The 27,097-nt window shown below is 44.2% G+C and overlaps 1 protein-coding gene across 1 annotated transcript in view; it reads left to right on the top strand.

Moving 5' to 3' along the window:
* Positions 1-16,500: 16,500 nt before the first annotated feature.
* The window catches only part of npy2rl (neuropeptide Y receptor Y2, like), a 13,811-nt gene continuing 3,214 nt past the window's right edge, over positions 16,501-27,097 (top strand). The window contains exons 1-3 of the mRNA XM_056443417.1: positions 16,501-16,649; positions 26,028-26,236; positions 26,721-26,853. Coding sequence (XP_056299392.1) covers positions 26,126-26,236; positions 26,721-26,853 — 244 coding nt within the window. The 5' untranslated portion in view covers positions 16,501-16,649; positions 26,028-26,125. The remainder of the gene's footprint in view (positions 16,650-26,027; positions 26,237-26,720; positions 26,854-27,097) is intronic.

Genomic DNA, 27,097 nt, shown 5'->3' with positions numbered 1-27,097 from the left:
AATATCTTTACCTCGGGATCAAAACCCTTTTACATCTGTAATTATGACGGTCCACCCAGTCTCTTTTGTTCTTTTTAATCAAATGTGTCATAAGATTAATTTAGTTGTATCAAATTCAATATTAGTAACAAATAGAGATTGTCAGATGTACATTTCCAAAAACTTTTAAAAAAAGGGGCCAACAGTAGAATCGGGTGTTCCTGATTCTTTTTGTCAACAATAGGGTGGTTCTCATTCAAAATCTTTGGGTTTTAAAACAAAATATGTCATCAACGTGAATCGGAGATTCAGGCGCATTCACTGCTCCGCTTCCTGTGACACTGCCAGAGATTGACTGCAAGGGGTGGACTGCCCATACCCCACACACACCAAGGGCGATCACTCACAGGGGGGAGGAGACAGGGATCAAGTGCAAAGGGGCTTTTTTCTGGCCGTCCCTGGCTTTTTGGAAATACTATGTCTAAATTGCAGACAGTGAAGGAAAGCCAAATTTTTTTTATTACATTTTAGATCAATTTACCAGTATCAAAATGTGTGGTATTGTATAAAATTCTGGTATCGTGGTATCGGTTATCATGATATTTATGGGAGGATCGTAGTTATAATGTTGGTATTGTGACAACCCCAGCAAGAGGCAAAAAACTGGGAAAAGGCTCATGGCAAAACAAACAAAAAGGGCCTTTAAAGGGCTTGCTCAGGACAAAAAAGGGTTTTTGGTTCATAAATGACTTTAACAGATTGTACATTTTTAAAATGTATATTTTTAAATTATTAGGGGGAACACTGGCTTGGGGGAGGGGGGACCTCTCACGTTCATGATTCCTGAGAATCATCTATTACAACACTTGATGGTACAGTTCCCCATCCTTTTTTGTCTCTTTCTATTTTCTGCTCCAGATGATAACAGTGAGCTGATTGAGTCTGCTCGAGGGCAAAAAAACCAGCTTGAGACCTCTGTGGATGGCCTGAATCCCAAAATTCACTGTTTGGGCTCCCCAACAGGGTTGAAGGGTAAGCAAATCTAAACTTAAGTTTCATTACATTATGTGTGAACAAAACATTTTTCCTTCCTTTTTGTTGTGCCTGTGTGTTATTTCCTCTATTTTGGGGACGGGTTATGGTGGGGGTTTGAACAAGGTGAATTTTATTCTCGGGGTGTTTTGGGGAACCCCCAAATGGTTTATAGGGACAATTTAGTGCCATAAATACCCGTGGGTGTGTGTGTGTGTAACGCCCCTAGGATATAACAATGATATATGGGACACTAGACTCAGTACCCAAAACGGGGGGGGTCTATATGGAAAATGTTTTAGGGCCTTCAAAATTACTTCTATAATGGGGAACTCTCTAAACACATTCTTCCTTTCATTTTTTCTCTGGGTCAGATGACATTAAACAAACTCTGGTATCTTAAACCCCCATGAAGTTTGATAAATATCTTTACCTCGGGGTCTTTTAAAAACCCCTTTTTCATCTGTAATTATAACTCCCAAATCTCTTTTGGTCTTTTTTTTAAACAAATGTCATAAAATCTTTTTGGACCAGTGTCAAGCATCACCTGGTGTGCCCAATATCCTCCTTGGACAAGTATGTTCAATGTTTGGGACCTGTATCCTCCCAAATTTTCGTTCCCATGAATGCAGAGATAAGATATTTTTGTGGATTGGTACAAAGTGCGTCTTGGGGTATTAGGTCCGGTATATTTTCTGTGTTCAAATGTACAAACCATTCTTAATGAAAAACTTATGACAAATAATCCTTAATTCACAGCTAGGATGCTATATCAACTATTTCCAAAATTGTGAAGGGAAGTATATCATTGAAATTACTTTAAAGTGTTTTATTTTTGCCTTATTGGTACTTTACAAGATCTCTTATGGTTTAATGCTAGAGGTTCTTTTCCAATACACCAGCTGTTAAATTAAAAAATTAAAAATGGGGAACAATTATCTCTATAAAAGGGGCATTTTGCATGTTCATGTATTCCAGATCTCTGTATTGCTCTGACAGGAACAACTGTGGTATTTAAACTTGTACTATATATTCAAAAAGTCTTCCAGTTTGTTCTGGCATCAATCCTCAGAAGAGTTACAAATGATAAAAACCCCTCACAGGTGAGTGGAACACAGAACAACACATGTGGTTTGTTGTTGGTCTTTAGCTGTCTATCATTTTAAATCCTTTGTTTTCTTACCCGTTTCTGGGGGCATGTCCATGAGGGAAAGCACACGGACTCGGAAAAACAAGATAATGATGATTATGATGATGATGATTCCGATGCAAGCATTCCCCCTTGTCTTTAAAAACTTTTAAAAAATCTCCCCTGGGTCTCTTCCCACTGTCAAAAAAAACCCCTTTTCCCCTTCTCTCTTTTCCCCTTTAAAAGTTTAATTGCCGTCCCTTCTTTTGTTTTTGGGCCCCCACTGTTTATGTCTCTGTGTCTGTCTTTATATCTCTGTCTCCTTATTGTCTATGTCCCTCTGTGTTTGTCTCTATGTCCCTCTGTCTCCTCATTGTCTATGTCTGTCTCTATGTATCTCTCTCTCTCTGTCTCCTCCATGGATATGTCTCTCTGTGTCTGTCTGATGTCTCTCTCTGTATCCTTACTTTCTATGCGTGTCTGTCTGTATCTTTATGTCTATCTCTGTCTCCAAATTGTTTATGTCCCTCTGTGTCTGTCTTTATGTCTCTCTCTCTGTCTCCTCACTGTATCTGTCTCTCTATCTTTATGTATGTCTCTCTCTCTGTCTCCTCACTGTCTCTGTCTCTCTGTCTTTATGTATGTCTCTCTCTCTGTCTCCTCACTGTGTCTCTGTCTTTATGTATGTCTCTCTCTCTGTCTCCTCACTGTCTCTCTCTCTATCTTTATGTATGTCTCTCTCTCTCTCTCCTCACTGTCTCTGTCTCTCTATCTTTATGTATGTCTCTCTCTCTGTCTCCTCACTGTCTCTGTCTCTCTATCTTTATGTATGTCTCTCTCTCTGTCTCCTCACTGTCACTGTCTCTCTATCTTTATGTATGTCTCTCTCTCTGTCTCCTCACTGTCTCTGTCTCTCTATCTTTATGTATGTCTCTCTCTCTCTGTCTCCTCACTGTCTCTGTCTCTCTATCTTTATGTATGTCTCTCTCTCTGTCTCCTCACTGTCTCTGTCTCTGTCTCTCTATCTTTATGTATGTCTCTCTCTCTCTGTCTCCTCACTGTATCTGTCTCTCTATCTTTATGTATGTCTCTCTCTCTCTGTCTCCTCACTGTCTCTGTCTCTCTGTCTTTATGTATGTCTCTCTCTCTGTTTCCTCACTGTCTCTCTGTCTTTATGTATGTCTCTCTCCTCACTGTCTCTGTCTCTCTATCTTTATGTATGTCTCTCTCTCTCAGTCTCCTCACTGTCTCTGTCTCTCTATCTTTATGTCTCTCTCTGTCTCCTCACTGTCTCTGTCTCTCTATCTTTATGTATGTCTCTCTCTCTCTGTCTCCTCACTGTCTCTGTCTCTCTATCTTTATGTATGTCTCTCTCTCTGTCTCCTCACTGTCTCTGTCTCTATCTTTATGTATGTCTCTCTCTGTCTCCTCACTGTCTCTGTCTCTCTATCTTTATGTATGTCTCTCTCTGTCTCCTCACTGTCTCTGTCTCTCTGTCTTTATGTATGTCTCTCTCTCTCTGTCTCCTCACTGTCTCTGTCTCTCTATCTTTATGTATGTCTCTCTCTCTCTGTCTCCTCACTGTCTCTGTCTCTATCTTTATGTATGTCTCCTCACTGTCTCTGTCTCTCTATCTTTATGTATGTCTATCTCTCTCCTCACTGTCTCTGTCTCTCTATCTTTATGTATGTCTCTCTCTCTCTGTCTCCTCACTGTCTCTGTCTCTCTATCTTTATGTATGTCTCTCTCTGTCTCCTCACTGTCTCTGTCTCTATCTTTATGTATGTCTCTCTCTCTGTCTCCTCACTGTCTCTGTCTCTATCTTTATCTCTGTCTCCTCACTGTGTCTCTGTCTTTATGTATCTCTCTCTCTGTCTCCTCACTGTCTCTGTCTCTCTATCTTTATGTATGTCTCTCTCTCTGTCTCCTCACTGTCTCTGTCTCTATCTTTATGTATGTCTCTCTCTCTGTCTCCTCACTGTCTCTGTCTCCTCACTGTCTCTGTCTCTGTCTCTCTCTCTGTCTCCTCACTGTCTCTGTCTCTCTATCTTTATGTATGTCTCTCTCCTCACTGTCTCTGTCTCTCTATCTTATGTATGTCTCTCTCTCTGACTCCTCACTGTCTCTGTCACTGTCTTTATGTATGTCTCTCTCTCTGTCTCCTCACTGTCTCTGTCTCATCTTTATGTATGTCTCTCTCTGTCTCCTCACTGTCTCTGTCTCTCTATCTTTATGTATGTCTCTCTCTCTGTCTCCTCACTGTCTATGTCTCTCTATCTTTATGTATGTCTCCTCACTGTCTCTGTCTCTCTATCTTTATGTATGTCTCTCTCTCCTCACTGTCTCTGTCTCTCTATCTTATGTATGTCTATCTCTCCTCACTGTCTGTCTCTCTATCTTTATGTATGTCTCTCTCTGTCTCTGTCTCCTTACTGTCTATGTCTCTCTATCTTTATGTATGTCTCTCTCTCTCTGTCTCCTCACTGTCTCTGTCTCTCTATCTTTATGTATGTCTCTATCTTTATGTATGTCTCTCTCTCTCAGTCTCCTCACTGTCTCTGTCTCTCTATCTTTATGTATGTCTCTCTCTCTGTCTCCTCACTGTCTCTGTCTATCTTTATGTATGTCTCTCTCTGTCTCCTCACTGTCTCTGTCTCTCTATCTTTATGTCTCTCTCTCTGTCTCCTCACTGTCTATGTCTCTATCTTTATGTATGTCTATCTCTCTCCTCACTGTCTCTGTCTCTCTATCTTTATGTATGTCTCTCTCTCTGTCTCCTCACTGTCTCTGTCTCTCTATCTTTATGTATGTCTATCTCTCCTCACTGTCTCTGTCTCTCTATCTTTATGTATGTCTCTCTCTCTGTCTCCTCACTGTATCTGTCTCTCTATCTTTATGTATGTCTCCTCACTGTCTCTGTCTCTCTATCTTTATGTATGTCTCGTCTCCTCACTGTCTCTGTCTCTCTGTCTCTCTCTCTGTCTCCTCACTGTCTCTGTCTCTCTATCTTTATGTATGTCTCTCTCTCTGTCTCCTCACTGTCTATGTCTCTATCTTTATGTCTCTCTCTCTGTCTCCTCACTGTCTCTTTCTGTATGTATGTCTCTCTCTGTCTCCTCACTGTCTCTCTATCTTTATGTCTCTCTCTCTCTGTCTCCTCACTGTATCTGTCTCTCTATCTTTATGTATTTCTCTCTCTGTCTCCTCACTGAATCTGTCTCTCTATCTTTATGTCTCTCTCTGTCTCCTCACTGTCTGTCTCTCTGTCTTTATGTATGTCTCTCTCTCTGTCTCCTCTCTGTCTCTCTATCTTTATGTATCTCTCTCTCTGTCTCCTCACTGTCTCTGTCTCTCTGTCTTTATGTATGTCTCTCTCTCTGTCTCCTCTCTGTCTCTCTATCTTTATGTCTCTCTCTCTCTGTCTCCTCACTGTCTCTGTCTCTCTGTCTTTATGTATGTCTCTCTCTCTGTCTCCTCACTGTCTCTCTATCTTTATGTCTCTCTCTCACTGTATCTGTCTCTCTATCTTTATGTCTCTCTCTCTGTCTCCTCACTGTCTCTCTATCTTTATGTCTCTCTCTCTCTGTCTCATCACTGTCTGTCTCTCTGTCTTTATGTATGTCTCTCTCTGTCTCCTCTCTGTCTCTCTATCTTTATGTATGTCTCTCTCTCTGTCTCCTCACTGTCTCTGTCTCTCTATCTTTATGTATGTCTCTCTCTCTGTCTCCTCACTGTCTCTGTCTCTATCTTTATGTATGTCTCTCTCTCTGTCTCCTCACTGTCTCTGTCTCTCTATCTTTATGTATGTCTCTCTCTCTCTGTCTCCTCACTGTCTCTGTTTCTCTGTCTTTATGTATCTCTCTCTGTCTCCTCACTGTCTCTGTCTCTCTATCTTTATGTGTGTCTCTGTGTCTGTCTCTCTTTCTTTGTGTCTATGTGTCTCTATCACTGTCTTTGTGTCTCACTCTTTCTCGCTCTGTCATTCTCTTCGGTTGTTTCTAGCTTTAAAAAGTATTGTTTACATCCCACTATAGGCTTGTTCCTCGATTGTTTGTATCTTAAAAAAGTATTGTTTACTAACCACTAAAGTCTGGATGCATCAATAAACTAAATGATAAAGCGCCCCAGCTCTTTGTTGTGTTTTTCATGTTTAATGAAAGCCAGAGATTGAAGCCAGGGTGTTCAGTCACTGGCTGGTTCTCTCTGCGTAGATGGAGAGATGTATCCATCTATTTATCCACGTTCTGGCTCACTCTGGAGGGGGGCAACGTGCATGCCTCCAATTTGGTCATCTAATAAGATTCATTTTGATATTAAATTGACTGTTCCAGTAATACTGTGTCTTGTCAGGTTAGTGTGTATTATGTTAATGAGGAGGCGGGGTTATTGTCCCTTTAAAGACCCAACAGTGTTTTTTAGTCCTTATAAACCACACTTTTGTCAAAAAAGAAATGTCTGCCTATACCACCATATAAGTAGGTGGCTGTGTATGAAGTTGTGTACTGTGTATCTCAAATCTAAAGTGAGCTGAATTTTTTTCAGATTTTTTAAAGTGCTTGAACCTAACTGCCAAAGCTGTGGGACCTCGGGAAAGGGTAGTCCATCTAAACCATAGCCGGGCCTGTGTGTGTGTGTGTGTGTGTGTGTGATGAAACAGAAGCAAACATGACGGCTGCATTCTGTTCCTCTGAAGGAAGACAGCTCACATATGCACACACAGGAGGAGTCACGTGGAGTCACGGGGAGTCAGGAGGAGTCACGGGGAGCCAGGAGGAGTCATGGGGAGGAGTCACAGGGAGGAGTCAGGAGGAGTCACAGGGAGGAGTCAGGGAGTCAGGAGGAGTCACGGGGAGGAGTCACGGGGAGGAGTCAGGGGGAGCCAGGAGGAGTCACGGGGAGCCAGGAGGAGTCACGGGGAGGAGTCAGGGAGTCACGGGGAGTCGGGAGGAGTCACGGGGAGGAGTCACGGGGAGGAGTCAGGGAGTCAGGAGGAGTCAGGGGGAGCCAGGAGGAGTCACGGCGCCAGGAGGAGTCACGGGGAGGAGTCAGGGAGTCACGGGGAGCCAGGAGGAGTCAGGAGGAGTCAGGAGGAGTCACGGGGAGTCACGGGGAGCCAGGAGGAGTCAGGAGGAGTCACGGGGAGTCACGTGGAGGAGTTAGGGAGTCACGGGGAGTCGGGAGGAGTCGGGAGGAGTCAGGAGGAGTCAGGGAGTCACAGGATTGGAGGCAGTGCTCCGTGTTGGAGGTGTGGTCATCAGACCGGTGCGAACTGTTTGGTGTGAAACCTTCAGATGTGGAACCAGTCACACCACCTGTAATATGTTTATCTCTATAATGTGTTTATTTCTATAATGTTTATCTCTATAATGTGTTTATCTCTCTAATGTGTTTATTTCTATAATGTTTATTTCTATAATGTTTATCTCTATAATGTTTTTATTGTACAGTTTTCAATAATATGTGACATAATATGTACGCATGATGAACTAGAGCGGGCCCTCGTGGAGCGCTCACCTTCACATGTCACTGATGGGCGTTGAGTTATGAACATGTTGGCATTAGTTGCCAATTGGATACAAATTGACTGTGCTATGGTAAAAAGAAGATTTTGACCTTTTCATGACCATGACCTTTGACCCGATCGATTCCAAAGTCTAATCAAATGGTCCCTGGATAATAACCAATCATCCCACCAAATGTCATGCGATTCGGTTTAATACTTTTTGAGTTATGGGAGTAACACGCATACAAATAAATAAATACACGGCGTTCAAAACATAACCTGCATTTTCAATGCGAAGGTAAAGATCATGTATGTTCACCACAGAGCATCATGCTGCAGAGCCTGAGGACACACAGACATCTACACCTCCTCTACAGGTGAGACATGTACACCTCCTCTACAGGTGAGACATCTACACCTCCTCTACAGGTGAGACATCTACACCTCTTCTACAGGTGAGACATGTACACCTCCTCTATAGGTGAGACATCTACACCTCCTCTACAGGTGAGACATGTACACCTCCTCTATAGGTGAGACATCTACACCTCCTCTATAGGTGAGACATGTACACCTCTATAGGTGAGACATCTACACCTCCTCTACAGGTGAGACATGTACACCTCCTCTATAGGTGAGACATCTACACCTCCTCTACAGGTGAGACATGTACACCTCCTCTACAGGTGAGACATCTACACCTCCTCTACAGGTGAGACATCTACACCTCCTCTACAGGTGAGACATGTACACCTCCTCTACAGGTGAGACATCTACACCTCCTCTACAGGTGAGACATGTACACCTCCTCTACAGGTGAGACATCTACACCTCCTCTACAGGTGAGACATCTACACCTCCTCTACAGGTGAGACATCTACACCTCCTCTATAGGTGAGACATGTACACCTCCTCTATAGGTGAGACATCTACACCTCCTCTACAGGTGAGACATGTACACCTCCTCTACAGGTGAGACATCTACACCTCCTCTACAGGTGAGACATGTACACCTCCTCTATAGGTGAGACATGTACACCTCCTCTATAGGTGAGACATCTACACCTCCTCTACAGGTGAGACATGTACACCTCCTCTACAGGTGAGACATCTACACCTCCTCTACAGGTGAGACATCTACACCTCCTCTACAGGTGAGACATGTACACCTCCTCTACAGGTGAGACATCTACACCTCCTCTATAGGTGAGACATCTACACCTCCTCTACAGGTGAGACATCTACACCTCCTCTACAGGTGAGACATCTACACCTCCTCTACAGGTGAGACATGTACACCTCCTCTACAGGTGAGACATCTACACCTCCTCTACAGGTGAGACATCTACACCTCCTCTACAGGTGAGACATGTACACCTCCTCTACAGGTGAGACATCTACACCTCCTCTACAGGTGAGACATCTACACCTCCTCTACAGGTGAGACATGTACACCTCCTCTACAGGTGAGACATCTACACCTCCTCTATAGGTGAGACATCTACACCTCCTCTACAGGTGAGACATCTACACCTCCTCTACAGGTGAGACATCTACACCTCCTCTACAGGTGAGACATGTACACCTCCTCTACAGGTGAGACATCTACACCTCCTCTACAGGTGAGACATCTACACCTCCTCTACAGGTGAGACATCTACACCTCCTCTACAGGTGAGACATCTACACCTCCTCTACAGGTGAGACATGTACACCTCCTCTACAGGTGAGACATCTACACCTCCTCTTTAGGTGAGACATGTACACCTCCTCTACAGGTGAGACATCTACACCTCCTCTATAGGTGAGACATCTACACCTCCTCTACAGGTGAGACATGTACACCTCCTCTACAGGTGAGACATGTACACCTCCTCTACAGGTGAGACATCTACACCTCCTCTATAGGTGAGACATCTACACCTCCTCTACAGGTGAGACATCTACACCTCCTCTACAGGTGAGACATCTACACCTCCTCTACAGGTGAGACATCTACACCTCCTCTAGGTGAGACATCTACACCTCCTCTACAGGTGAGACATCTACACCTCCTCTACAGGTGAGACATGTACACCTCCTCTACAGGTGAGACATCTACACCTCCTCTACAGGTGAGACATCTACACCTCCTCTTCAGGTGAGACATCTACACCTCCTCTACAGGTGAGACATCTACACCTCCTCTACAGGTGAGACATGTACACCTCCTCTACAGGTGAGACATCTACACCTCCTCTACAGGTGAGACATGTACCTCCTCTACAGGTGAGACATGTACACCTCCTCTACAGGTGAGACATCTACACCTCCTCTACAGGTGAGACATGTACACCTCCTCTACAGGTGAGACATCTACACCTCCTCTACAGGTGAGACATCTACACCTCCTCTACAGGTGAGACATCTACACCTCCTCTACAGGTGAGACATGTACACCTCCTCTACAGGTGAGACATGTACACCTCCTCTACAGGTGAGACATGTACACCTCCTCTACAGGTGAGACATGTACACCTCCTCTATAGGTGAGACATCTACACCTCCTCTACAGGTGAGACATCTACACCTCCTCTACAGGTGAGACATCTACACCTCCTCTACAGGTGAGACATCTACACCTCCTCTACAGGTGAGACATGTACACCTCCTCTACAGGTGAGACATCTACACCTCCTCTACAGGTGAGACATCTACACCTCCTCTACAGGTGAGACATCTACACCTCCTCTACAGGTGAGACATGTACACCTCCTCTATAGGTGAGACATGTACACCTCCTCTACAGGTGAGACATGTACACCTCCTCTACAGGTGAGACATCTACACCTCCTCTACAGGTGAGACATCTACACCTCCTCTACAGGTGAGACATCTACACCTCCTCTATAGGTGAGACATCTACACCTCCTCTACAGGTGAGACATGTACACCTCCTCTATAGGTGAGACATCTACACCTCCTCTACAGGTGAGACATCTACACCTCCTCTACAGGTGAGACATCTACACCTCCTCTACAGGTGAGACATCTACACCTCCTCTATAGGTGAGACATGTACACCTCCTCTACAGGTGAGACATCTACACCTCCTCTACAGGTGAGACATGTACACCTCCTCTACAGGTGAGACATCTACACCTCCTCTACAGGTGAGACATCTACACCTCCTCTATAGGTGAGACATGTACACCTCCTCTATAGGTGAGACATCTACACCTCCTCTACAGGTGAGACATGTACACCTCCTCTACAGGTGAGACATCTACACCTCCTCTATAGGTGAGACATCTACACCTCCTCTATAGGTGAGACATCTACACCTCCTCTACAGGTGAGACATCTACACCTCCTCTAGGTGAGACATCTACACCTCCTCTATAGGTGAGACATCTACACCTCCTCTACAGGTGAGACATGTACACCTCCTCTATAGGTGAGACATCTACACCTCCTCTACAGGTGAGACATCTACACCTCCTCTACAGGTGAGACATCTACACCTCCTCTATAGGTGAGACATCTACACCTCCTCTATAGGTGAGACATGTACACCTCCTCTATAGGTGAGACATCTACACCTCCTCTATAGGTGAGACATCTACACCTCCTCTATAGGTGAGACATCTACACCTCCTCTATAGGTGAGACATGTACACCTCCTCTATAGGTGAGACATCTACACCTCCTCTATAGGTGAGACATCTACACCTCCTCTATAGGTGAGACATGTACACCTCCTCTATAGGTGAGACATCTACACCTCCTCTATAGGTGAGACATGTACACCTCCTCTATAGGTGAGACATCTACACCTCCTCTATAGGTGAGACATCTACACCTCCTCTATAGGTGAGACATCTACACCTCCTCTATAGGTGAGACATCTACACCTCCTCTATAGGTGAGACATGTACACCTCCTCTATAGGTGAGACATCTACACCTCCTCTACAGGTGAGACATCTACACCTCCTCTACAGGTGAGACATGTACACCTCCTCTACAGGTGAGACATGTACACCTCCTCTACAGGTGAGACATGTACACCTCCTCTACAGGTGAGACATCTACACCTCCTCTACAGGTGAGACATCTACACCTCCTCTACAGGTGAGACATCTACACCTCCTCTACAGGTGAGACATGTACACCTCCTCTACAGGTGAGACATGTACACCTCCTCTACAGGTGAGACATCTACACCTCCTCTACAGGTGAGACATCTACACCTCCTCTATAGGTGAGACATCTACACCTCCTCTACAGGTGAGACATCTACACCTCCTCTATAGGTGAGACATGTACACCTCCTCTACAGGTGAGACATGTACACCTCCTCTATAGGTGAGACATCTACACCTCCTCTACAGGTGAGACATGTACACCTCCTCTACAGGTGAGACATCTACACCTCCTCTACAGGTGAGACATGTACACCTCCTCTACAGGTGAGACATGTACACCTCCTCTATAGGTGAGACACCTACACCTCCTCTACAGGTGAGACATGTACACCTCCTCTACAGGTGAGACATCTACACCTCCTCTATAGGTGAGACATGTACACCTCCTCTACAGGTGAGACATGTACACCTCCTCTACAGGTGAGACATCTACACCTCCTCTACAGGTGAGACATGTACACCTCCTCTATAGGTGAGACATCTACACCTCCTCTACAGGTGAGACATGTACACCTCCTCTACAGGTGAGACATCTACACCTCCTCTACAGGTGAGACATGTACACCTCCTCTATAGGTGAGACATCTACACCTCCTCTACAGGTGAGACATGTACACCTCCTCTATAGGTGAGACATCTACACCTCCTCTACAGGTGAGACATGTACACCTCCTCTACAGGTGAGACATCTGGGAACTGAAGACATGTTTACAAGATGAAGATATTTAAAAAAAGACACAGTTTAAATCCTTCCTCAGACAGCCCTCTGTGTGTGTGTGTCTGTGTGTGTGTCTCTCTGTGTGTGTGTGTGTGTCTCTCTGTGTGTGTGTGTGTGTCTGTCTGTGTGTGTGTCTCTCTGTGTGTGTGTGTGTGTCTCTCTGTGTGTGTGTGTGTGTCTGTCTGTGTGTGTGTCTCTCTGTGTGTGTGTGTGTGTCTTATCTTTCATGTCGGCGGCGGACGCCATAAAGTTGATAACATCAGATTGAGGAGTGATTATGAGAGAGTGACACACAGAGGAGGAGGAGACTTTCCAATGCAGTTTTAACACATTCATTTTTTAGACTTCTATACCAGTGGTTCTCAACCTTTTTTCAGCGATGTATCCTCTGTGAAATACTTTTTTCAGCCAAGTACCCCCTAACCAGCGCAAATAATCTTTGGTAAAAAAAAAGTAGTAATACACAGCACTGTGCCATCAGTGTCGGATTTATTAAACTGTCAACAATGAACATTGCATTAAACTGAATGAGATACTTGTGCTTCATTGAGGATCTTTGTCAGTCTTGGTGGCAGGGAGGTGCTGTGATGACGCTCTTCTCCAGGCACAGCCTGTTTCTTTGCTTTGTTTTGATCACAGTCATTGCCAGGGCTCTCAAGTCTCACGCATTGAGCGTAAGATTCACGCATTTCGGTCTTAACTCACGCACTCCCGTCACACATCGTATTTCTCACGCTGAAAAAAACTCTCGGCTATTTAATGCTTGAATGCAGGGGTGCTCAATACGCCGATCGATAGGTCGATCGCGGTCGCTGCAGAGCTCCGATGCCGGTCTGCGCGCATCGGGACGGAGAGAAAAAATAGTCACTAGCACCCCCGTCAACAACTCTTCTCGGCTCGATGCCGGCGCCGCTCAGCTGCGATGCGCGCCGGTGAGCATCGGGTGCTGATGGACATGTCACGCTTGCCTGTCTTCAAAACTTGAGAGCCCTGCATTGCAGAGAAGGAGGCCTCACATAAATATGTGGAGGCAAAGGGCAGCAGCTGCTCCAAAGCTTCCTCCCAGGTCAGGGTGCTCCTGCTTCACACACTGTGTGAGTGTGGATGTGGCAAACTTCACCTGGAGGCCACGGTCACATGACACTTCCAGGAGTTTCTCCTGATAAGTGACAGGTAGCTTCTGTTTGCTTCAGACAACAGAAATGGGTTTCTCACCCAATCCAGCTGTACAGATTTATCCTCCATGTCAGGAAAGTAGGAATGAAAATCTTGAATCACGTTGGTCAAATGTCCCACGATGACCGACTTGACTGGAGCTCTGTCCACATCCTCACGAGAGAGAAAAGCAGGTGAGATGTCCCTCTGCAGAGGACCTTCTCCACAGCTCCCCACCCACCTTGTCATGTTGAACATGCTGCTCTCCTCGCCCTGCAGACACATTCAGTTCGTTCAGTTTGCTGAATGTATCTGCCAGAAGTCTGTGTCCTGGAACAAGGTGGCATGGGGAGACCTGTGCTCGATCAGAAAGGTGTGTTCTTCAGATCCTAATTCCAACAGCCGGTTGAGTATTCTCCCTGGAGAGAGCCAGCGTCCTTCTGTGTGCAGCAGCAGTGTGTTCAGCATGTCTTCACAGAGGCGGCCAAACAGGCGTGCATTGCGTGGCCTTGACTTTATGAAGTTGATCACCTGGATGCTGTCGTTCAAAACGTCATGGAACACAGGGCTCGTGTTCTTGCACGCCAACGCTTCCCTGTGTGACACAGTGAGTCCACTTCATGTCGGGGTTTTCTTTTCTCATGCGCGCTATGAGTCCTCTCGCTGCCCGTCATTGAGGCCGCTGCGTCCGTGCAGATGCTGCGGCAGGATTTGCAGTTAGTGCCGTTTTGATAGAAGAAGCTGTTAGCAACATCAACAATGTCCTCTCCTGTTCTTCCCTCCAACGTTTTGCAGAATAGAATGTGCTCATAAATGTCGTCAGTATCGATGTATCTTACAAAAGCAACAAGTTGTGCATTTCCACCGACATCTGTGGATTCATCCAGCTGGAGTGAAAAAGAGTCGCTAATTTCCCCCACAACTTGCTCGACGATGTCTGTTCCCATGTTGTCTATTCTGTGGCAGACAGAGTCATTTGACGAAGGCCCAGTCTGTAACTTCTCCGCTGCGTTTGTGTCCAGCATGTCTCAGCCAGCACAGCAGTGGCAGGAAGGAGCAGGTCTTCGGCTGTGGTGTCTGGTTTCTTGGCTTTAGCTATGAGCAAAGCCACCGCATAAGATGCCTCCAGGGCTTTGGCTGATGTCGTGGAGGCTTTACGCATCGTTTCTTGAGATGACCGGAATTCAGAGAGTTTCCTCTTGAAAAACTCCGGTGGCTTACCAGCGTAATTTGCATGTTTTGTCTTGAGATGGCGCTCAAGATGGGCTGGCTTCATGCTACTGTTGGCTCACCTCTCCCCACAGAGGAAACACAACGGCTTGGGTGGGCTGCAACTCGTGGACGTAAATCCCATTAACCCTTGTGTTGCCTTCGGGTCAATTTGACCCGATTCAATGTTTCACCCTCCTGTTACCTTTATATTTACTAACATATTTTACCCTTGAGGTCAATATGACCCCAGCTATTAAAATCTCCAGAAAATTATTAGAATTAATATTGTTTTCCAAGTTTAAGTGTGAGGTACTTTATGTTTGTTTGTTGACTCCCGAAAGAACACCGACATTAAACATTGAATCGGGTCAAATTGACCCGAAGGCGACAGGAGGGTTAAATATTGAATCGGGTCAAAATGACCCGAAGGCAACACAAGGGTTAAAACATAGTCATCTGAAAACTGACGGGATTTTGCCGGCTCTGGTTTGGCCTTCTTTGGCACTTGTCCCTCCGTGTTTTCAGCAGCATTGCTGCTCCGCTTCAACCACGACTTCATTATTTGAGTTTAAAAGCCGGCAGTGATAGACGGGTCAGGACCGTTAGCGTGTGCCACGTTGGGTCAAACCATCCTGATATGGGGGAGACTCTGTGTTTTTAGGATAATTAAATTAAATTGCCTACTTAATATACAATTCAGTTTATGAACTTACACTTGTGTTTTGTTGAATATTTATTAAATAACTATTTTTAAAGTATTTTTGAATGGATGCTAATTTTAAATAGATTTTTAAAAAATCTCACGTACCCCCTGGAGTGCCTTCATGTACCCCCAGGGGTACGCGGACCCCCATTTGAGAACCACTGTTCTATACAACCAGAGGAGTAATAATATTATCTCCCAGAGTGATCTGAATTAATTTAAATGTTTCTTTAAGTCTCAGTGATGTAGAATGAGCTGAATGGAGGAGGAGCCACTGTCACACACACACACACACACCTACACACACACACACACACACATACACACACGCAGACACACACACACACACACCTACACACACACACACACGCAGACACACACACGCAGACACACACACACACACCTACACACACATACACACACGCAGACACACACAGGAGCAGCTCTCCTCCTCATAGTTTCTTCTCTTTTCTCCCTCTTTGCCAATCTCCACCACCCAGTCCTCACTTTCCCCTCCTCCTCCTCTTCTTCCTCCTCCTCCTCCCACCCTTATCATTCTCCTCCTCCCCCCGTCTCCTTCTCCTCTTCCTCCTCCTCCCCCTCCTCCTCATCTTCCTCCTCCTCCTCCTCCCCCCCTTATCATTCTCCTCCTCCCCCCGTCTCCTTCTCCCCCCTCCCCTCCTCCTCCCTGGCTGTTTACGCGCGGTACGTAAAGCTTCAGTCTCGTGCCCGTGTCCAGAGCGCGCGCACGGAGGCAGCGGCGAGGAGCGAACAGACGCGTGTTGTTATTAGTGTTCCGTGAACGTCTCACCACGTGGATCACGTGACCGGCTCGGCTGAAGCGGGACCAGCGGCCGGAGGAGCGCGCGAGGAGGGCGGGATGGGGATTTAAACCCGCAACCTTCAGGCACAGGGTTCACGTGCGGGTCTCGTCCCGGGCACCGGGAGACGCCTCCAGGCTGCAGGACTGAGCCGGGACCGGGACCGGGACCCAGACCCAGACCCAGACCCGGACCCGGAGAGACCAGAGAGGTCAGTGTGCCAGTCACCCGCGCGCACGCGCTCACTACGGGAGGCTTATTGTTAGGGACGAGGTGGTTAACGCGCACGTGCGAACACACGTCAGGAAGAGAAGGCGCGCATCATGTCACCGCGCGCGCGACTCACAGACACTTGGCTACAGCACTGCGCGTGCACGACACGCACGTGAGGACAGAGAGAGAGAAACGAAATAAAACGAAACCTCCACGAGGAACGAAGCAGATTTATTATATTAAATGTATTTATTATAATACATGTATTTATTATATTAAATGTATTATATTAAATGTATTTATTATATTAAATGTATTTATTATAATACATGTATTTATTATATTAAATGTATTTATTATAAGACATGTATTTATTATATTAAATGTATTTATTATATTAAATGTATTTATTATAATACATGTATTTATTCTATGAAATGCATTTATTATATTAAATGTATTTACTATAATACATGTATTTATTATATTAAATATATTTATTATATTAAATGTATTAAATGTATTTATTATAATAAATGTATTTATTATATTAAATGTATTTATTAAATAAAATATATTTATTAGAATAAATGTATTTATAATATTAAATATATTTATTATATTAAATGTATTTATTATATAAGTTTACATGAAACACATTTCACATGAATATATCCTAACGATACCTCACATATGTATTCAAACAACAACATCTGACTCTACTCTATTCATATTATATATAATATTACTGTGTGCTAGTATTTTAATGCATAATAAATGATGTCAATGATCTTAAATATAATTTGAACGTCACGTCAACTCTAAACACTTTGGAGGTGAGTGGTTTCCACTAACTGTGTTTTAATGCTGCTTAATGAGCGAGAACAACAGGGCGTGAGAGCCACTTTGACACTCACACACACACACACACTCTCTCTCTCTCTCTCTCCCCGTATCCTCTCCGTGATAAGGGGCCACAGAGGATCCATGTTCAAATATTAACCATCATTTCCAGCTGCTCCATTCTTTATTCTCCTGAGATGATTTGCTCCATAACTGACTCATCTCTAAGTCTGTGTTTGTGTGTGTGAGTGTGTGTGTGAGAGAGTGTGTGTGTGTGTTACTTTCAGAAACAATGAAGCAAGTCCACTCTGTCTGTAATAAGTTCAACTTACATTATTATATTCTCTGGTATGATTCATCTCAGCTCTGAGTTCTCAGCTGCCGGCTGCTGACCTCTAATTATTCACTCTGACCTCTACTTTAGTGTTACGTAACAAACACGCTAGTGTTACGTAACAAACACGCTAGTGTTACATAACAAACACGCTAGTGTTACGTAACAAACACGCTAGTGTTACGTAACAAACACGCTAGTGTTAGGTAACAAACACGCTAGTGTTACGTAACAAACACGCTAGTGTTACGTAACAAACACGCTAGTGTTACGTAACAAACACGCTAGTGTTACATAACAAACACGCTTGTGTTACGTAACAAACACGCTAGTGTTACATAACAAACACGCTTGTGTTACATAACAAACACGATAATGTTACACAACAAACACACTAATGTTACACAACAAACACGCTAATGTTACATAACAAACATGCGAGTGTTACGTAACAAACACGCTAGTGTTACATAACAAACATGCTAGTGTTACATAACAAACACGCTAGTGTTACATAACAAACACGCTAATGTTACATAACAAACACGCTAGTGTTACATAACAAACACGCTAATGTTACATAACAAACATGCTAGTGTTACATAACAAACATGCTAGTGTTACATAACAAACACGCTAGTGTTACGTAACAAACATGCTAGTGTTACGTAACAAACACGCTAGTGTTACATAACAAACACGCTAATGTTACATAACAAACATGCTAGTGTTACATAACAAACACGCTAGTGTTACATAACAAACACGCTAATGTTACATAACAAACAAGCTAGTGTTACATAACAAACACGCTAATGTTACATAACAAACACGCTAATGTTACATAACAAACACGCTAATGTTACATAACAAACAAGCTAGTGTTACATAACAAACATGCTAATGTTACATAACAAACACGCTAGTGTTACGTAACAAACACGCTAATGTTACATAACAAACATGCTAGTGTTACATAACAAACACGCTAGTGTTACGTAACAAACACGCTAGTGTTACGTAACAAACACGCTAATGTTACATAACAAACATGCTAGTGTTACATAACAAACACGCTAATGTTACGTAACAAACAAGCTAGTGTTACGTAACAAACACGCTAATGTTACATAACAAACATGCTAGTGTTACATAACAAACACGCTAATGTTACATAACAAACAAGCTAGTGTTACATAACAAACACGCTAATGTTACATAACAAACAAGCTAGTGTTATGTAACAAACACGCTAATGTTACATAACAAACAAGCTAGTGTTACGTAACAAACATGCTAGTGTTACGTAACAAACATGCTAGTGTTACATAACAAACAAGCTAGTGTTACGTAACAAACATGCTAGTGTTATGTAACAAATATGCTAATGTTACGTAACAAACACGCTAATGTTACATAACAAACACGCTAATGTTATATAACAAACATGCTAGTGTTACGTAACAAACACGCTAGTTTTACGTAACAAACACGCTAATGTTACGTAACAAACATGCTAGTGTTACATAACAAACATGCTAGTGTTACGTAACAAACATGCTAGTGTTACGTAACAAACATGCTAGTGTTACATAACAAACAAGCTAGTGTTACGTAACAAACATGCTAGTGTTATGTAACAAATATGCTAATGTTATGTAACAAACATGCTAGTGTTACATAACAAACACGCTAATGTTATATAACAAACATGCTAGTGTTACGTAACAAACACGCTAGTTTTACGTAACAAACACGCTAATGTTACGTAACAAACATGCTAGTGTTACATAACAAACACGCTAATGTTATATAACAAACAAGCTAGTGTTATGTAACAAACACGCTAATGTTACATAACAAACATGCTAGTGTTACGTAACAAACACGCTAGTGTTACATAACAAACACGCTTGTGTTACGTAACAAACACGCTAATGTTACATAACAAACACGCTAGTGTTACATAACAAACACGCTAATGTTACATAACAAACAAGCTAGTGTTATGTAACAAACACGCTAATGTTACATAACAAACATGCTAGTGTTACATAACAAACAAGCTAGTGTTACGTAACAAACATGTTAGTGTTACGTAACAAACATGCTAGTGTTATGTAACAAACACGCTAATGTTACGTAACAAACACGCTCATGTTACGTAACATACATGCTAATGTTACGTACACACGTAGCGTACAATATTCATCGTGAACACAAACATGTTTTCACATTTTCGTCTGATACGTACCCAAAAGGGGGAGGAGCCACTTTAGGCGGTTCGACCTCAAATGACGGCCAATCAGAGCGCAGCTCAGTGTGTCAGAAATATGAAGCAACACGTGTTTCCGTTTACACGCATTCATCATCGTAAACGGCCCGAAGGCCCCGCAGCGCCCACACCTCGCTGCCTCATGGACCCCACTGTGAGACACACACAGACACACACACACAGACACACACACACACACACAGACACACACACACACACACAGACAGACACACACACAGACACACACACACACACACACACAGACACACACACACACACACACAGACTCACCATGTGGAAGTAACAGGACTTCATCGACTGTTCTCTCTATCTGAGTTTTATTGTCGCACTCATATTCTCTCTTTACGAATGAGATCACCGTGACAACAGATGTACACACACAGACACACAAATACACACACTAACACACGCACACACTCACAAAACACACACACAGAGAGAGACAGTTCTTTATATAGTATTCATGTAGGTATGGGAGTAGTTTATATATATATATATATAGTATACAGTCTAACATGTCATGCTAACGTGTCTAACATGTCCCAACATGGCCGTACCAGCAGAGCCTCTGATTGGTCGTCTCTGTCCCATGAGACCTTCAGGGGACAGAGACTCTGAGTCACTGACGCCTTCACATGTTAGACATGCTCTCTCTCTCTCTCTCTCTCTCTCTCTCTCTCTCGGGTTAGGGTTAAAAAACTAGACATTAGCAGCAGCGTCACCCCTGGACTAACGGGGGCGCTGCTGCGAACAAAGACCCTTTCCCTGCAGCAGTTGGTGGATGCAGTGGGGCCGACGCTGAGCGACCCCCCGGCCCTGGGCTCCCTGCTGGGGATGCATTCCGACCGGGTGGCGAGGCTCCTGGAGCTGTGGAGGCAGAGGCTGACCGGGTTGGAGAGGAGCCTCCTCAACGACTACAGCCAGCAGAGAGCAGAGCCGGACCCTGCAGACCCCTTCCCAGACATCTCCCTCAGCCCGGGGCTAGGGGGACTCACCGGCCCCCTGCTAAGAACGAGCCACCCAGAAAACTGCACACTGAACAAAGCAGACAAGAAGACTTTGTATTTTAACCTCGTGAAGAGCATCAACAGGTCCAGACTGTGCAACAGACCGCCCACTGTGTGGTCAGAGAGACTTGGGCATGGAGGCCCTGGCCCGCAGTGGGGGGTCCTATACAAGCCTCCCCTGAAGAAAAGGACCGCTGACCTCCAGTGGCGGATTTTACACGGTGCTGTCGCGTCCAACGCTTTTATTTCGGTAATCAATCCCGCTGTCCAGAGCCACTGCCCCTTCTGTGACCTCCGGGAGACTATTTACCATGTTTTTAACGAGTGTAAGAGACTTTTGAGTTTCTTCGCTCTTTTAACATTGGTTTTTAGTCTTTTTAATGTGGTTTTTACAGAGAAGGTTTTTATCATCGGAGCTGCCTACAAAAAAACGTGGCAGCTCCTACATTTTCTGTCAGGCGAAGCCAAAATGGCCATTTATTTAACCAGGAAGTCCCGGGTGGAGAACAGAGAGGGGCAGGAGGCCAAGGCAGTGTGGCTCTGTAACATCAGAGCCAGACTCTGGCTGGAGTTCAGGTTTTATAAACACATTGGAGACCTGGATGCTTTTAAACAACGCTGGTGTTTTAACGGTATTGTTTGTTCTGTGGTGGAGGAGGAGCTGGTGAAGAAAGTGTGAAGAAAGTGTTTTTCAAAAATCCAAAAAAAATCTCTCTCTCTCTCTCTCTCTCTCTCCCTCCCTCTCTCTCTCCATTTAGCTACACATCACCTTGTCACTCATTTATTCATCATTCCATTTTCTCATTTCCATGTAACGAGAAGCTCTGGAAGTCATTCTGGTCTCTCTGGTTCTGGTCTCTCTGGTTCTGGCCTCTCTGGTTCTGGCCTCTCCGGTCCTGGTCTCTCTGGTTCTGGCCTCTCTGATTCTGGTCTCTCCGGTTCTGGTCTCTTTGATTCTGGTCTCTCCGGTTCTGGTCTCTTTGGTTCTGGTCTCTCTGGTTCTGGTCTCTCCGGTTCTGGTCTCTCCGTTTCTGGTCTCTCCGGTTCTGGCCTCTCCGGTCCTGGTCTATCTGGTTCTGGCCTCTCTGGTTCTGGTCTCTCTGGTTCTGGCCTCTCTGGTTCTGGCCTCTCTGGTTCTGGTCTCTCCGGTTCTGGTCTCTTTGGTTCTGGTCTCTCCGGTTCTGGTCTATCTGGTTCTGTTCTCTGGTTCTGGTCTCTAGTTCTGGTCTCTCTGGTCCTGGTCTCTCTGGTTCTGGCCTCTCCGGTTCTGGTCTCTCTGGTTCTGGTCTCTCCGGTTCTGGTCTGGTTATGTTCTCTGGTTCTGGCCTCTCTGGTTCTGGTCTCTCTGGTTCTGGTCTCTCCGGTTCTGGTCTCTTTGGTTCTGGTCTATCTGGTTCTATTCTCTGGTTCTGGTCTCTAGTTCTGGTCTCTCTGGTCCTGGTCTCTCTGGTTCTGGCCTCTCCGGTCCTGGTCTCTCTGGTTCTGGTCTCTCCGGTTCTGGTCTATCTGGTTATGTTCTCTGGTTCTGGCCTCTCTGGTTCTGGTCTCTCTGGTTCTGGTCTCTCCGGTTCTGGTCTCTTTGGTTCTGGTCTCTCCGGTTCTGGTCTATCTGGTTCTGTTCTCTGGTTCTGGTCTCTAGTTCTGGTCTCTCTGGTTCTGGCCTCTCTGGTCCTGGTCTCTCTGGTTCTGGTCTCTCCGGTTCTGGTCTATCTGGTTCTGGTCTCTGGTTCTGGTCTCTAGTTCTGGTCTCTCTGTTTCTGGTCTCTCTGGTCCTGGTCTCTGTTTCTGGTCTCTCTGGTCCTGGTCTCTCCGGTCCTGGTCTCTCCGGTCCTGATCTCTTTGGTTCTGGTCTCTCCGGTTCTGGTCTATCTGGTTCTGGTCTCTGGTTCTGGTCTCTAGTTCTGGTCTCTCTGGTCCTGGTCTCTGGTTCTGATCTCTCCGGTCCTGGTCTCTCTGGTTCTGGTCTCTCTGTTTCTGGTCCTGGTCTCTGGTCCTGGTCTCTGGTTCTGGTCTCTCTGGTCCTGGTCTCTGGTTCTGATTTCTCTGGTCCTGGTATCTGGTTCTGATCTCTCTGGTCCTGGTCTCTGGTCCTGGTCTCTGGTCCTGGTTCTATGCCGTGCCCTCCAACCAATGCAGTATAAATATAATGTGACTGACAAGTGAAACTTTGAGGACCCGATGATGAACCCTGAGGAACTCCACATGTAATGCATAGCCAATAACTGCGCCTCCTCTTCCTCCTCTTCCTCCTCACTTCCTTGTTTCCGACCTTTTGACTCAGAAGGTCACTTCTTAAACGTTCATTCTTCTTCTTCTTCTTCTTCTTCTTCCTGGTTCTGCTGCTCTCATGTTGGCGTGTTTGAACTTAACAGCCAATTAATTAGCTTCATCCATGTGGAGCGTTAGAATATAATAATATAATAATATATTAATATAATAATACAATAATATAATAATACAATAATATAATGATATAAAAATACAATAATATAATAATACAATAATATAATGATATAATAATATATTAATATAATAATATAATAATATATTAATATAATAATACAATAATACAATAATATAATAATATATCAGTATAATGATATAATAATACAATAATATAATAATATATTAATATAATAATACAATAATATATTAATTCAATAATACAATAATATAATAATATAATAATGTGAACGAGAAAGCTAAATAAAAAACGTAATTTGCAATTCCTGAAGTTCCTGAACGCGTCGTGGAAGTCGTTCTTTCTTTGATTATCTTTTTAAACGTTCTTATCGACGGAGACCTTGAGACGTCGACGTAGTGCTCGTGTTTCCTGGAGACCTTAAACGTGACGCTGGTCTGGAGTTGTTATTTCAATCAGAGCGTGTCGTTTCCCGGCCGGCAGTAAACGCCTCCCCCCCCCCCCCCCCCCCCACTGTGTTAAAGTGCTGCCGGCCTCGGGTGACTGTCGCCTCCGTCTGACTCCTCTCTCCTTGCTCCTCTCTCCTCTCTCCTTCCTTCTCTCTCCTTCCTCCTTTCTCCTTCCTTCTCTCTGCTTCCTTCTCTCTCCTTCCTGGATGCTGACGTCCTTGGTGACCCTGAACGTCTCCGATGTGAAAGGAACCACGGGAGACGCCTCGTCTTTATTGAGGAACCGAGGAAAGGAGACGGACGGTTCTGACGTCAGAGGGTTCCTCATCCTCTGGGGATGAGCTCCATATTACCCATGAGCACTTGCAGCACGCGAGGACTGTAATTGGCCATTACAACGACGATTGGGGGGGGGGGGGCTCGAAGGAACCATAGAAGAAGAGAAAATACACAGTTTTAAAGTTCAGTTGGGTTCACGGTAACAGGAAGTGCTACACCTGCACCTCCCTTCTGCGTCATGGTGTGTTTACACCAGCAGCTGCAGCTCTGACCTCTGACCTCTGACCGGGTCGCTGGCCCCTCCTTCCTCTGAAGCCAGACGACGTCTTTCTTCTTCTTGTCTTTCACGGCTCCAACGATCCTCGTGCACGTCGAGGCAACTTTCTATTTTTTGGGGTTCTTTTCACTTCTTGTGAATTATTACAGATATTATTATCATTATTATTATTTGTTATTATTATTATCATTATTAGGATTATTATTATTATTATCATTATTATAATTATTACTAGTATTATTATTATCATTATTTTAATTTTATTATAATAATAATAATACTATTTATTATTATTACTGAGATCGCTGCATCGTGCTGTTTCTCTTCATTTATGGTGAATGTGAGAGGAGCTCATCGCCTTCAGTGACTCAGCTCGCTGGAGTGTGTGTGTGTGTGCGTGTGCGTGCGTTGATGCGAGCGTGTTCCCCTGAGGCCTTCATCACAGAGGTGTGAAATAGAGAGGTCACAGCTGTGTGTGTGTATATATGTGTGTGTGTGTGTGTATGTGTGTGCGTGTGTGTGAGAGGCTCAGCTGGTGTGACATCCCACCTGTGAACCAGAGTTAAGTGTGGGTCTCTGCTCTGTGACAGCTGAGTGTTTCAGAATAAGAGCTTCCTGTTGATTGGACTGAAGTGTGTGAACATCTTTGTTGATGTAGTCTTTTATTTTGAAGGGCACAGGTTCAAACTGCTGCTGTCACATGTTCACCTTATTCTGAAAGTCACGTCTGAAAACAGAATATTGGACCAAAGGTTTTAGTGTATTGAGTGAATATTAATGTGTATATAGTTATATATATATATATATGTATATATATATACACACATATATATATATATATATATATATGTGTGTGTGTGTGTGTGTGTGTATCTAGTTGTTGCTCAGGGCCCCACCGTGCTGCTCTGACGGGTCACTGTCAGCTGTCGTATGATTTAAACCCGCAGCAGCTTCGCTCTCTTGTTGTTGTTTCTGTGGTCAATTATTCATCTTTGATTTATTTTTTCTGGAGATTAAATAAAAAAATTAGATTGTTTTGCAAAATGACACTGGGAAGATATAAATATATATTTTTGGTTATATATTCATATGTATATATTTATATTTATATAAATATATATATTTACGGAAATATATTTATATTAATATATATATTTATATAAATATAAATATACTGTATATTTATATAAAAATATATATTTATATATATATTAATATATGAATATATATATCAAAAAATATATATTGATATAAATATATATAAATATTGATATATATATATAAATATAAACATTTATATTTATGTATGTGTGTATATATATATATTTTCAAAAACCTATATCTATAGCAATCTGTATATTTGTTTTTCATATGTTTGAGTTTTTATATATAACTGCTCACAAAAGGATAAAGGTCTGAACAGGTGTTTTTGGGGTGTACTGTCCCTTTAAACACCTCTCTGTCCCTAGTGGCCAGTTCAGTTACTGCACCTTTAAGGGAGCGATGACCTCGTCCCGCCTGTGGTTCACCTGAGTCTCCGGCTGTCCCCTCGTCCCCTGCAGCCACCATGGAGGCCCTGAACGCCACGCCGGGCGTGTACCGCGGCCCGGATGCCGGCGCCGCCCCCCCGGCCCCGCCCACCTTCCAGGAGGACCCCATCAAGCTGCTGAGCGTGCAGGTAACAGGCAGACCCCATCAGTACTGCAGTACAGGTACAGGTACCTGAGGACAGGTACTCTAGGCAAGGACAAGTACAGGTACCTGAGGACAGGTACTCTAGGCAAGTACAAGTACAGGTACCTGAGGACAGGTACTCTAGGCAAGGACAAGTACAGGTACCTGAGGACAGGTACTCTAGGCAAGGACAAGTACAGGTACCTGAGGACAGGTACTCTAGGCAAGGACAAGTACAGGTACCTGAGGACAGGTACAGGTACCTGAGGACAGGTACTCTAGGCAAGTACAAGTACAGGTACCTGAGGACAGGTACTCTAGGCAAGGACAAGTACAGGTACCTGAGGACAGGTACTCTAGGCAAGGACAGGTCCCTGTAGAAGTACATCAAATATAATCACTTCATCAATGTATTATACATGATTATTTACCCCTAACACAGTCTGAGTATCCGGTGGTGTTGTTGTTGTTGTTGTTGTTGTTGTCAGGTGGTGTTGATCCTGGCCTACAGCACCATCATCGTGCTGGGGGTTCTGGGTAATTCTCTGGTGATCTACGTCATCTATCGCTTCAAGACGCTGAGAACGGTGACCAACTTCTTCATCGCCAACCTGGCAGTCGGTACGCACACACACACACACACATACACATACACACACGCAGAGACACACACACACACACACACACATACACATACACACACAGAGACACACACACACATACACACACACACACAGAGACACACACACACATACACACACACAGAGACACACACATACATACACATACAGAGACACACACACACACACAGAGACACACACACACATACAGAGACACACACATACATACACATACATACAGAGAC

The sequence above is a fragment of the Pseudoliparis swirei genome, chromosome 21, assembly GCF_029220125.1.
Source record: "Pseudoliparis swirei isolate HS2019 ecotype Mariana Trench chromosome 21, NWPU_hadal_v1, whole genome shotgun sequence".
Lineage (NCBI taxonomy): Eukaryota > Metazoa > Chordata > Actinopteri > Perciformes > Liparidae > Pseudoliparis > Pseudoliparis swirei.
Note: the sequence above shows the minus strand (reverse complement) of the source record. Positions and strands in the feature narration are given on the sequence as shown.